Source organism: Dasypus novemcinctus, chromosome 11 (assembly GCF_030445035.2).
Source record: "Dasypus novemcinctus isolate mDasNov1 chromosome 11, mDasNov1.1.hap2, whole genome shotgun sequence".
Taxonomy (NCBI): Eukaryota; Metazoa; Chordata; class Mammalia; order Cingulata; family Dasypodidae; genus Dasypus; species Dasypus novemcinctus.
The window spans coordinates 18,874,213-18,885,588 of NC_080683.1; the positions used below are offsets into that span (position 1 = coordinate 18,874,213).

The 11,376-nt window shown below is 37.0% G+C and overlaps 1 protein-coding gene across 2 annotated transcripts in view; it reads right to left on the bottom strand.

Moving 5' to 3' along the window:
- CYP39A1 (cytochrome P450 family 39 subfamily A member 1) overlaps positions 1-11,316 on the bottom strand; it is a 104,978-nt gene extending 93,662 nt beyond the window's left edge. The window contains exon 1 of one of the 2 annotated variants that reach the window (XM_058306827.2): positions 10,912-11,316. In XM_058306827.2, the coding sequence (XP_058162810.1) occupies positions 10,912-11,088 (177 nt within the window). In that variant the 5' untranslated portion in view covers positions 11,089-11,316. The remainder of the gene's footprint in view (positions 1-10,911) is intronic. The other variant, XM_058306829.2, reaches the window with a different exon arrangement.
- Positions 11,317-11,376: the final 60 nt, after the last annotated feature.

The window sequence follows — 11,376 nt, forward strand, 5'->3', positions numbered from 1 at the left end:
TACTCCTCCCTCTCTGATTGCACTGTTTTTTTGTTTTGTTTTGTTTTAATTTTTTTGAATACTAGGGCCGGCGATCGAACCCAGTACCTTGTATGTGGAAAGCCGATGCTCAACCACTTAGCCACATCAGTTCCCGAGTTGTTGTTTTTTTAATTTGTTTGCTTGTTTTTGTTTTTAGGAGGCACCTTGGACTGAACCCAGAAAGGAGGCACTCAACTGCTTAAGCCACATCTGCTCCCCTCTGATTGTACTTTTGATATCAAGTCTAAAAGCTATTTCCTAGCTCTAGATCATGAAGGTATTCTCCTACAGTTTTTCCTAAAAGTTTTATAGTTTTAAGTTTTACTTATGTGAATTTGTGAAGTTTTGAGTTAATTTTTGTTAAGGTGTGATGCTAAGATGGCAGTTATTTATTTTCTTTTTGCCTATTGTTCAAATGCTCCATTACCATTTGTTAAAAAGGCTATCGTTCCTCCATTGAATTGCTTTTGCACCTTTGTCAAAAATTCGTTGGGCATATTTGTGGGTCTATTTCTGAGTTATCTATTCTGTTTCACTGATCTTTGCTCTATCCTTCTGTCAATACCATTTAATCTTCATTACTGTAGCTATGTAATAAGACTTGAAACTGAGTAGAATAATTCTCACTTTATTCTTCTTTATGTCTATAGCTACAAAAGTGTTCTGGATACAATTGGAAATCAAAAGTAAAAACAATTTTATTTACAATACTGTCAAAAAACATAAAATACTTAGGAAAAAATAATCAAAAATAAAATATTATCACAGAAAAATACATAATATTTCTAAGATAAATTAATTAGCCAAATAAATGGAGAGGTATACAGCATTCACAGATTGGAAGCCTAAATATTGCTAGAAGACCAATTCTCTCTAAATTTTTCTATAGATTTAACAAGCTCCCTATTGTAATTCCAGTCTTTGTTATAGACAGACAAGCTGATTCTAAAATTTATGCAAATGAAATTAAAATGCAAATGATCTTAAAAGTCAGGGTCATTAAAAAGAGATGCAGAAGTTTCACTACTTGATTTACTATAAAGCTACAGTAATTAAGACAGTATAGTATTAAAAATGGAATGGACATATAAATCAGTCGACAGGATCAAAAAGCTAGAAATAGATCTACGTATATAGGGTCAACTGAGATTTTTTTGCCCCCCCACCCACCCACCCCTTGTGGTTTTTTGCTTGCTGTCTGCTTTCTGTGTCCATTCGCTGTGCATTCTTCTGTGGCTGTATTTTATTTTTATTTATTTATTCCCTCCCCTCTTGCAGCTTGCTTGCTGTCTGCTCTCTGTGTCCATTTGCTGCACATTCTTTTGTGTTTCTTGATTGTCTCCCTTTTTTGTTGTGTCACCTTGCTGAGTCGGCTCCCAGCAGCACTTAAGGGCTGGTGTCTCTCTACAGTGTGCAGGTGAGCCTGCCTTCACAAGGAGGCCCTGGGACACGAACCCAGGGCCTCCCATATGGTAGACAGGAGCCCAGCTGATTGAGCCACAGCCACTTTCCATCAACTGAGTTTTGGCAAAGATGCAAAGGCAATTCAAGGAGGAAAATAAATTCTTAAGACGTGATAACGGATCAGTTAGACATCCAAATGAGAAAAAAATGAAACTTAATGTTTACTCATACACCACACATGATAATTAACTCAAAATGGATCATAGGCTTAAATGTAAAATCAAAACTATAAGCCTTTAAGAAGAAAACATATTAGAAAAATCTTTATGTTTTTGCTTCAGGCCAAGATTTTTTAGATAGACATAAAACACATGAAAAGAAAAAAATAGTTAACTTAGACTTGTTCAACTTTAAAAACTCCTGGGGAAGCGGACTTGGCCCAGTGAAGAGGGCATCCATCTACCACATGGAAGGTCCACAGTTCAAACCCCGGGCCTCCTTGACCCATGTGGTGCTGGCCCATGTGCAGTGCTGGTGTGCGCAAGGAGTGCCTTGCCACGCAGTGGTGTCCCCCACATAGGGGAGCCCCATGCGCAAGGAGTGCAACCTGTAAGGAGAGCCGCCCAGCGGGAAAGAAAGTTCACTCTGCCCAGGAATGGCACTGCACACATGGAGAGCTGACACAGCAAGGCGATGCAACAAAAAGAAACACAGATTTCCATGCCGCTGACAACAACAGAAGTGGACAAAAAGAAGAAAATGCAGCAAACAGACACAGAGAACAGACAACTGGAGTGGGAAAGGGAAGAGAAATAAATAAATAAATAAAAATTAAAAATTAAAAACTTCTGCTGTTTGAAAGACACTGCAAAGAAAATAAAAAGGCAAGCCACAGAAGGGCAGAAAATATTCTCAATACATAAAGAACTTGTATCTGTGAGTCTTGCAATGAAAAATACAAAAATGATCAACCTAATTTAAAAATGCCAAAAAGTTTGAACACCTCACAAAAAAAAGAAACACTCGTGGACAACAGGCATATGAAAAGATTTTTAACCTCATTAGTTATCAAGGAAATGCAAATTAAAACCTCAATGAGATATTACACACCTACTAGAATGGCTAAAATAAAGTAGACTGAAAATAATAATGGTTGTTGATGTGGACTAGCTAGAACTCTCATAATCTGTTTGTAGGGATATAAAATAGTTAAATCACTTAAAATCTTTTTGGCAATTTCCAAAAACATTTAAATATACTTACACAACTCCGTCATTTCACTCCTAAGAATTTATCCAAGCAAAATGAAAACATATGTCCCACAAAATTTACACATGAATGTTCATAGCTTATAGCACAAATAGCCAAAACTGGAAACAACCCAAATGTCCACCAAGAGGGAAACAGATAAATAAAAATGTCACAGTCTTATGTAACCTAATCACTCATAAACCTTCCCATCACTTTTGTCACATTCCATTCATTAGATGCAAATTACTAGATTCTGCCGAAACTTGAAGGAAGGTTATTTCTCAAGGGCATAGATATCAGGAGACTTAGAAGTCTGCCTATCACATGTCTATGAATGGAGGCACTGGTTAAATTAATTAACCTACATCCATTCATCTTAAAGAAAAAAAAAAGAGTTCTCTATGCACTGATATAGAAAGATTTCAATATACATTGACTGATAATTTTATTGGAGTAACAAAAGAACAGTATGAATATATGATGCCTTTTGTTTTTAAGAGGTAGAAAATAATTTATAATTTATGTGATTGTATACAGTTAAGGAAACTATGGTAGGACATATAAAAAATGAATTATAGTATTACTTATGCTGGGAATAAGGGATGAGAACCAGGTAGATGGAGGACATAGGTAAGAGGGACTTTTCACTACAATTTTTATAATTTTAAAAAATTCAACCATATAAATGCATAATCTACTTAAAATTTAATATATTAGTAGGAAAAAAAGGGAAGATTTTTGTGGTCAAAAAAGTTTCCTCTTATCTTCCTTCTCCAGGGGCAGGAAGAGCTGAGGATACAAGTGACTGGCACAGTTGCCATGTAGATGGAGTTTCCCATCAAGTCTACTAACAAGTATCTGTTGTAACCACTCTGAATGAACAGAATGGACCACCCACCCAAAATGTGGTTCGAAAATTGAGATTGATGATGCCAGGCACAGTCCAAGAGGGTATGAAAAGTGTTATTTCTTATATAATGGGGCTTTTTGGGAGAAAGCAAGGAAGGTCGCCCAAGTTGGTCCAAAAATGGTTTGAGAGAGCAGAGAAAGAGACAAGCTCAGCATTTTTGTTTCTGTTTGTGGTTGGAGGAGGGGCTGGTGTGAGGGTTCCTATGTGTGGATTGATTTTAAGTGATTTAAGATTTTAAGTGATTTAACTATTTCATATCCCTACAAACAGATTATGAGAGTTCTAGCTAGTCCACATCAATAACCATTATTATTTTCGGTCTACTTTACTTTAGCCATTCTAGTAGGTGTGTAATATCTCACTGAGGTTTTAATTTGCATTTCCTTGATAATTAATGAGGTTAAAAATCTTTTCATGTGCCTATTGTCCACTAGTGTTTCTTTTTTTGTGAAGTGGCTCCCACCAAAGCCAAAGGACAGAACATCCAGCCTTTCTTATCATCTTGACTAGAAGTGGAGTACAAAGGAAACAGTGAGGGGTGAAACTTAAAAGTTTTTATCAATCAAACATCAACAAATGGATACAGGCTATTTATTACAGTATCAGAAAAAAATAATTTATACTGTGCCATGCAATATAAGAGGTGATTAACAGAAATTGTTTCATTTGATCAGAAAAGCCACAGAGTCCTTGAAAACATATGGACTTCTTCTAAGGCAGACTTATAAAAATGTTCCTAAAGCAATATAATACCAAAATTCATATTAGTAAGGAAGGCTGTGAGAAACAAAGAAGCATTCCTTTAAAAGATAGTACTTTTGAAATATCAGACTAGAAAAATTACAAAGAATTATAGTACCCAGTATGGTCAAGGATATGAGGAACCGGGCAATCCCAGATACTCAAAGGAAAAGAAATTATGTATTATTGCATCCTTTTGCAATGGCAATAGAGCAATATAAGCAAGCCAAATGTGTATATTCTTTAACTTAGCAATTCTCCTTCTGGGAATTTATTCTAAGGAAGGAATCAGATACGTACAAAACGTAAAACCACATGGCACACGTGCACACACACACACATGAAAATGTTCACTGAAGCAGTGGCTGAAATGCAGGGGAAAAAAACTGGCAACTTACTGAATACAAAATATGGAGGTTTATTTATATAAATTATCATATTTTCATGATGAAATATCATACAGCCATTAAAATGTATATGTAGAAAAAAGATCCAGAAAAAATATTTAATGACATGGGAATATTTGATATTTTATGTCAAATTGAAAAGCACCTAAAACAGTATTACCATATTATTCCATTTATTGTTTACTAAATAGAAAAAAAGGCAGAAAAAATACTCATAATTTTTTTACAGTATTTATTTCTAGTATGATATTCTGGATGATTATTATTTTCATCTTAGTTCTCTTCAGTATTCTCCAAATTTTTTACAAATTTAGAATCTCAGAAATTTTGGGGAAAAAATGACCAGGGTTTTATATATAATGCTACTAAGTATAAAATTCTTTCGTAAACTAGGCTCGCTGGATAGGAACCCATGTGGAGAATGGATCACCACAGAAAGAATTATAATATAATACATAATAATAATACATAATAATAAAGATGATCGACATTATACAAATTTATAAGACAATCAAGTACAATAAAATCATGGTGGCTGGAAATTAAATAAAAATGAACAGGTTGAGACAACCAGCAAGATGGCAGCGGAGTAAGGAGCTCCTAGAGTCAGCTCCTGCTACAGGGCAGTTAGTAAACACCCAGAACTATCTGAGCTAGCTGAAGCAACTGTTTGGGGCTTCAGGAGGAAAGAACGGCATCCTGCAACATTCTTGAAGGAATGGAGGGAGGAGACTGCCCATCTGTAAGAAAGACTCATAAGTAGAGTGCTCCATGCCCTGGAGGCCTGTGCCCGTCCTCCACCGGAGGCACGGGCTGCCTCAGGAGCTGTTCCATGGCTGAAATTGAAAGCTCCACTTCCCAAAAATAGGCAAGGAAGAGATGGTTGGTTGGGCACCAACTTCAGCTACTGATGAGTAAAATTCAGTGAGCTAAAGTATAATCCTGAGAACAGCTGAAGTTTGAGCCTGTCCAAGTCAGAAAAAGGCCGGTAGCTGCCATCTTAACTCCACGCCTGGCACAAGGGGAAGCAGGGTGGACTGAGAATCACAGTGCTGGTGGGGACCAGCTTCTTTCCATGCAGGTCAGATTGCAGGTCTAGCCTAAGCCACAGTGCCACCTCCAACAGGGAGGAAGCTGCAGGGACCTGCACCAGCCTCTCTGGGAAATTGCCGGCCAAGCCACAGAGGCTGATGATTGTCCTACTTTGGCAGCACAAGCTGCTCCAGGAGCTGTTCTGTGATTGGAACTGGAAGCTCCATTTCCCAAAAATATGGGAGGAGGTGATGGTTGGCTGCTGATTTCTGCTACTGAGCAGTAAGTAGAATCAGATGGCTAAGAAATAACCCAAGGAATACCTGGGGTGTGAATCTGTCCAAGTTGGAAATGAAAGAGGCCAGTGGCTGCCATTTTGACTCCACTCCCAGCCTGAGAGGAAGCTGGGCTGACCAAATATCACAGTGATGGTAGGAACCAGTTTCTTTCACCCAGATCAGCCTGCAGCCATAGCCTAGGCTTTAGCCCCTCCTCTGGCAGGGAGGAGACTGGCTAGCTCTGCAGCAGCCTATCCAGGTAACATTGGGTAACTTTGGCTGCCACAGACTGAATAATCTGAAGTCTATGGGGGCAACTGTGGTCATCTTGGACCCACATTGCATAGATTGCTGCCCACACCTTCAGCTCCATCCCCGCCCCAGGCAGGGGAGAAAGGGGTGTGAAGCTTCATCAGTCTCTCTGGGCAACCACAGTCCAGGCCTGCACGACTTGGATTATTCCATACAACTGTAACTCTATCCCTACGTCTGTGAAAGGAGAAAGTTGGGAGAAGCTTCATTGGTCCTGGGGCAATGAGGGCAGCTTGAGCCTCCACAGTTTATTGCACCAATTACGTCCTTGGCTCCTACTGCACAACCGGCAAGGGATAAAGGGCAGTGAGTCCTACACTAAAGAGAAAAACTGCAACCAGAATAAATACTCTAGCAAGCCAGATACCAACACATCAACCAAACAGAAAGATATGGCCCAGTTAAAGGAACAAGATAAGTCTCCAGATGACACAAAGGAGTTGAGACAACTAATTATAGGTGTTCAAACAAATATCCTTAATAAATTCAATGAGATGCTAAAGAGATTAAAGATATTAAGAAGACTGGATGACCACAAAGAAGAATTTAAAAGTATGCAGAGAAAAACAGCAGATCTTATGGGAATGAAAGATGCGATAAATGAAATTAAAGAAAACATTGAAATCATATAATAGCAAATTTGAGAAGGCAGAAGAAAGGATTGCTGAGCTTGAAGAAATGGCCTCCGAAAGTGAACACATAAAAGATGAAGAAAAGAATGGAAAAATCGAACAAGGTCTCAGGGAAATAAATGACAGCAAGAGATGTGCAAACACACATGTCATGGGTGTCCCGGAAGGAGAAGAGAAGGGAAAAGGGGAATATTTAAAGAAATAATGTTAGAAAATTTCCCAACCCAATTGAAGGACATAGATATCCATGTCTAAGAAGCACAAGGTACTTCCATCCAAAAAAATCTGAATAGACTAACTCTGATACATATTCTAATCAGAATGAAAAATGCCAAAGACAAGGAGATAATTCTGAGAACAGCAAGAGAAAAGCAATGCATAACATATAAGCGATACCCAATAAAATTACATGCTGATTTCTCACCAGAAAACATAGAGGCAAAAAGACAGTGGTCTGATGTATTTAAGATATTATGAGAGAAAAATTTCCAGCCAAGAATTTTATCTCCAGCAAGACTGTCTTTCAAAAATGAGGGCAAGATAAGAATATTTACAGATAAACAGAAACTGAGAGAATTTCTAAGCAAGAGACCAGATTTTCAGGGAATACTAAACGGTGTGCTAGAGCCTGAAAAGAAAAGAAAAGACAGGAGACAGAGGCCTGGAAGAGAGTCTAGAAATGAAGATTTTTATCAATAAAAGTAACTAAGTGTCAAAAGAGTGGTGAAAAGAAAATAATGACAAATAAAACTCAAATAGGAATAAACTTAACCAACTATGTAAAGCACCTGTATCCAGAAAACTGCAACCCAATGTTAAAAGAAAGAAAAAAAGTCCTAAATAACTGGAAGAACATTCCATGCTCATGCATTGGAAGACTAAATATCATTAAGATGTCAATTCTACTCAAACTGATATACAGATTCAATGCAACCCTGATAAAAATTCCACCAACATTTAAAAAAAAATTGAAAACACAATTATCAAATTAATTTGGAAAGGTAAAGAGTCCTAAATAGCCAGAAATATCAAAAAAGGAAAAGCGAATCCTCAGCTCCGGACTTTACATCATACTACCAAGCTATAGTGGTAAAAACAGCATGGTGCTGGCATAAATACAGACACAGACACATAGACCAATGGAATCAAACTGATGGCTCAGAAACAGACCCTCACGTGTATGGTCAAGTGATTTTTTACTACCCTGTCAAACCCATGCAGCTCAGGCAGAAGAGTCCATTTAGCAAAATGGTGCTGAAAGAACAGGATACCCATAGCCGAAAGAATATCACACCTTATCTAAAAATTAACTCAAAATGGATCAAAAACCTAAAAATAAAAGCAAGAACCATAAAACTTGTAGAAGAAATTGTAGGAAAATATCTTCAAGACCTGGTGGTAGGTGGTAGATTATTAACAGAAATAAGAGAAGGACTGAGATGGACTAATGATGTTCAATGTATGTAGAAGTTTTAATTAGCTTTACTGTAAAACTGTGGAAATGTATAGAGTGGATGGTAACAAATAGTGAGTAATAGCTAGTTTATACATGGGGATGTGGCTGAAAATGGTAGTCTAGCTATGTAAATGCCAATTGGCAGAATGCTAGAGAATAATCTAGGAACTGAATAGCACAGTAAACCAAGAGGTGGATGAGAATTTTGGTTGATGGTATGGATGCAAGAGTGTCCTTTGTGAGCTAGAGCAAATGTATATCACTACTGCAGGGTGTTAGGAATGCATGGGAAAAATAAACTGGAATGACCTATGGACTGTAGTTAGCAGTAATAATATAATATTCTTGCATCTATGCCAAAGATGTACTGTGTTAATAATGGGGCAGTATGGAAAATGTGAGCCAAATGTATACTATGGACATGGTAACAATCAGATGATATTATCTTATCTGTAATAAGTGTTCCACCACAGTGTTGTGTGTTGATAGAGTGGTCTTGTTTGGGAATTCTGCAAATGTGCATGATTGTTTTATAAGTTTACAACTTCTGTCATGAAAAATATATTTAAAAAATAATAATAGGGTGGGTGGGTTGGGGGAAAACACACCAAATGTAAGATAAGGACTGTGATGAGCAGTAAGATTTTGACAATATTCTTTCATAATTTGTAACAAACATCTCACAACAGTGCAAGGTGTTGGTGGAGGGTTGATGTATGGGACTCTTGTATATATGTTATGCATGTATGCTTTGTAAGTTCACAACTTTTACTATACACTTAATTGTTTATGTATGTTTATATATAAATGATATAAAGATAATAATAGGGAGGGTTGGGGAAAAATACTTTGGTTAGTAGTAATATTTTGACAATGCTCTTTAATCATTAGCTAAAAAGGTTTAACAACAATGTAAGGTGTTGGTGGTAGGGTGAGTTATGAAAGTCCTGTATGATGCTATACATGTTTGTTTTGTAAGTTCACAACTATTACTATACACTTATTGTTTATGTATGTCTGTGTGTGGGTTATATATTTCAATAAATTAATTTAAAAAAATGAACAGGTTAACAAAGATCTTATCCCACTTCTAGGTATATATCCAAAGGAATTGAAAACTCAGATATATTTACAGACCAGTGTTCATAGTGGCACTGTTTACAATTGCCAATAGATGGAAGCAACCCAAGTGTTTATCCAATAGATGAATGGATAAACAAACGGTGGTAAATACATACAATGGAATATCATTCAGCCATGAAAAGGAATGAAGTTCTGATACATGTGATAACACGAATGAACCTTAAGGACATTGTTGTGTGAAATAAGCCAACATGATGGATAAATACTGTATGAGTTCACTGATATGAAATAGAAGAAGAAAATTCATAGAATCAGAAACTAGAATATAGGTTACCAGTGGCCAAAGTAAGGGTGGGGAATGGGGAATGGGTAGTTAATGCTTAATTGGTACAAAACTGCCATTTGGGGTGATGGAAAAGTTTTGGTAATGGATGGCAGTGATGGTAAGACAACATTGTGAATGTAATTGACACCACTGAATTATATATCTGTAAGTGGCTAAAAGGGGACATTTTAGGTTGTGTATATTATCAGAATCAAAATTTTAAAAAACACATAGGTTTGTAAACCATAATATAAACTATGAACTATATTTAATAGTACAATTATAGTAATATTGTCTCATTGATTGTAACAAAGGTACCATACTCAGCAAAAGTTAATGGGGATGGGTATGTAGAAATTATTTTCTGCATTTTTTTCCCTGTAAAACTATAATTTCTCTAACTTTTAATTTAAATGAGTAGGTTAAGAAAAATCTGTTCCTTAAAGTTTACAGACATTTGACAGACACTTTAAGTATTTTTAAAAACAACACCTACTTATGATTACTTAACTACTTAGTGTGCAGTGAAAATGGGGTTCATTTGTTATCATCAAAAGATAACACCAGCTAAAACTATAGTGCCCACTAAATTTGTAAAGACTAGCTTTGCAAGCACTTTTTTTGGGGGGGGGTTGTTTGTTTTTATTTTTGTGTTTTTTTTTTCTACAATAGTTTGATGTTAACTCTGATTTGGATACTAATATTTTAAGTATTTTCATAGACTTAAGTTCTATTACAGTTTTGTCTTTCTTGCCTACTGCAAGCATTTAGTTAATATCATATGCTTAAAAATGTTAATGATGAAAAAAACTAACACTTAAAAATTAATGTCTACTTCCAAAAAGGCAACTGCAAATCTCACTGTATTTTCATTACAAAAATGTCTTTCTTTTACAAAACGGTGCATAGGAAATAGTTGTTGATTATTAGTAGGGTGATTCATAAATGACTTAGTCATTTAATTGAAAGTAGCGAGTATGTTCCCTGTGCACTATCATTGCACTTGAGATCCGATAAAAGAAAATGAAAAAGAAAACCCCACCTACCACGGTGACATACCTTGATTCTTGCTATCTCTATAAATTCTAGAGGGGCTTTTCCAAACTCAAATCCAGCTCCAATCCAGGGAATCCAGCCCCCAATGCAAGGAGGTCCACGCAAATTCTTCCACTGAAGGAGAAATAAAAGAGCAACGCAACCTAGGATTATAATCACTGTTGGAGAAATTAGTTCCATGTTTTTGTCCAGGGTCTTCGAGGATCAGAGAACGAAAAAGCCCTCCCGTCCTTGCGCTGGCTTTTCCTCTGGGCTACGACATCTACAAGTCCTCCTAATCTTCCCGGGGCAACTCCCGCAGCCGGTTCTTAGTAACTACAGCCTCCTTTCCCTGCCCCAATTTTTAGGCGGGCTTTGCATCATCACTCCCGCCCACCTCCACTTCTCTTCCAAGTTCTGCCACTGGGTAAAGAATGCAGGGGATGCACTCATCCCCCGGGTGCCAGGCAGGGACCCAATAGGGAGGAG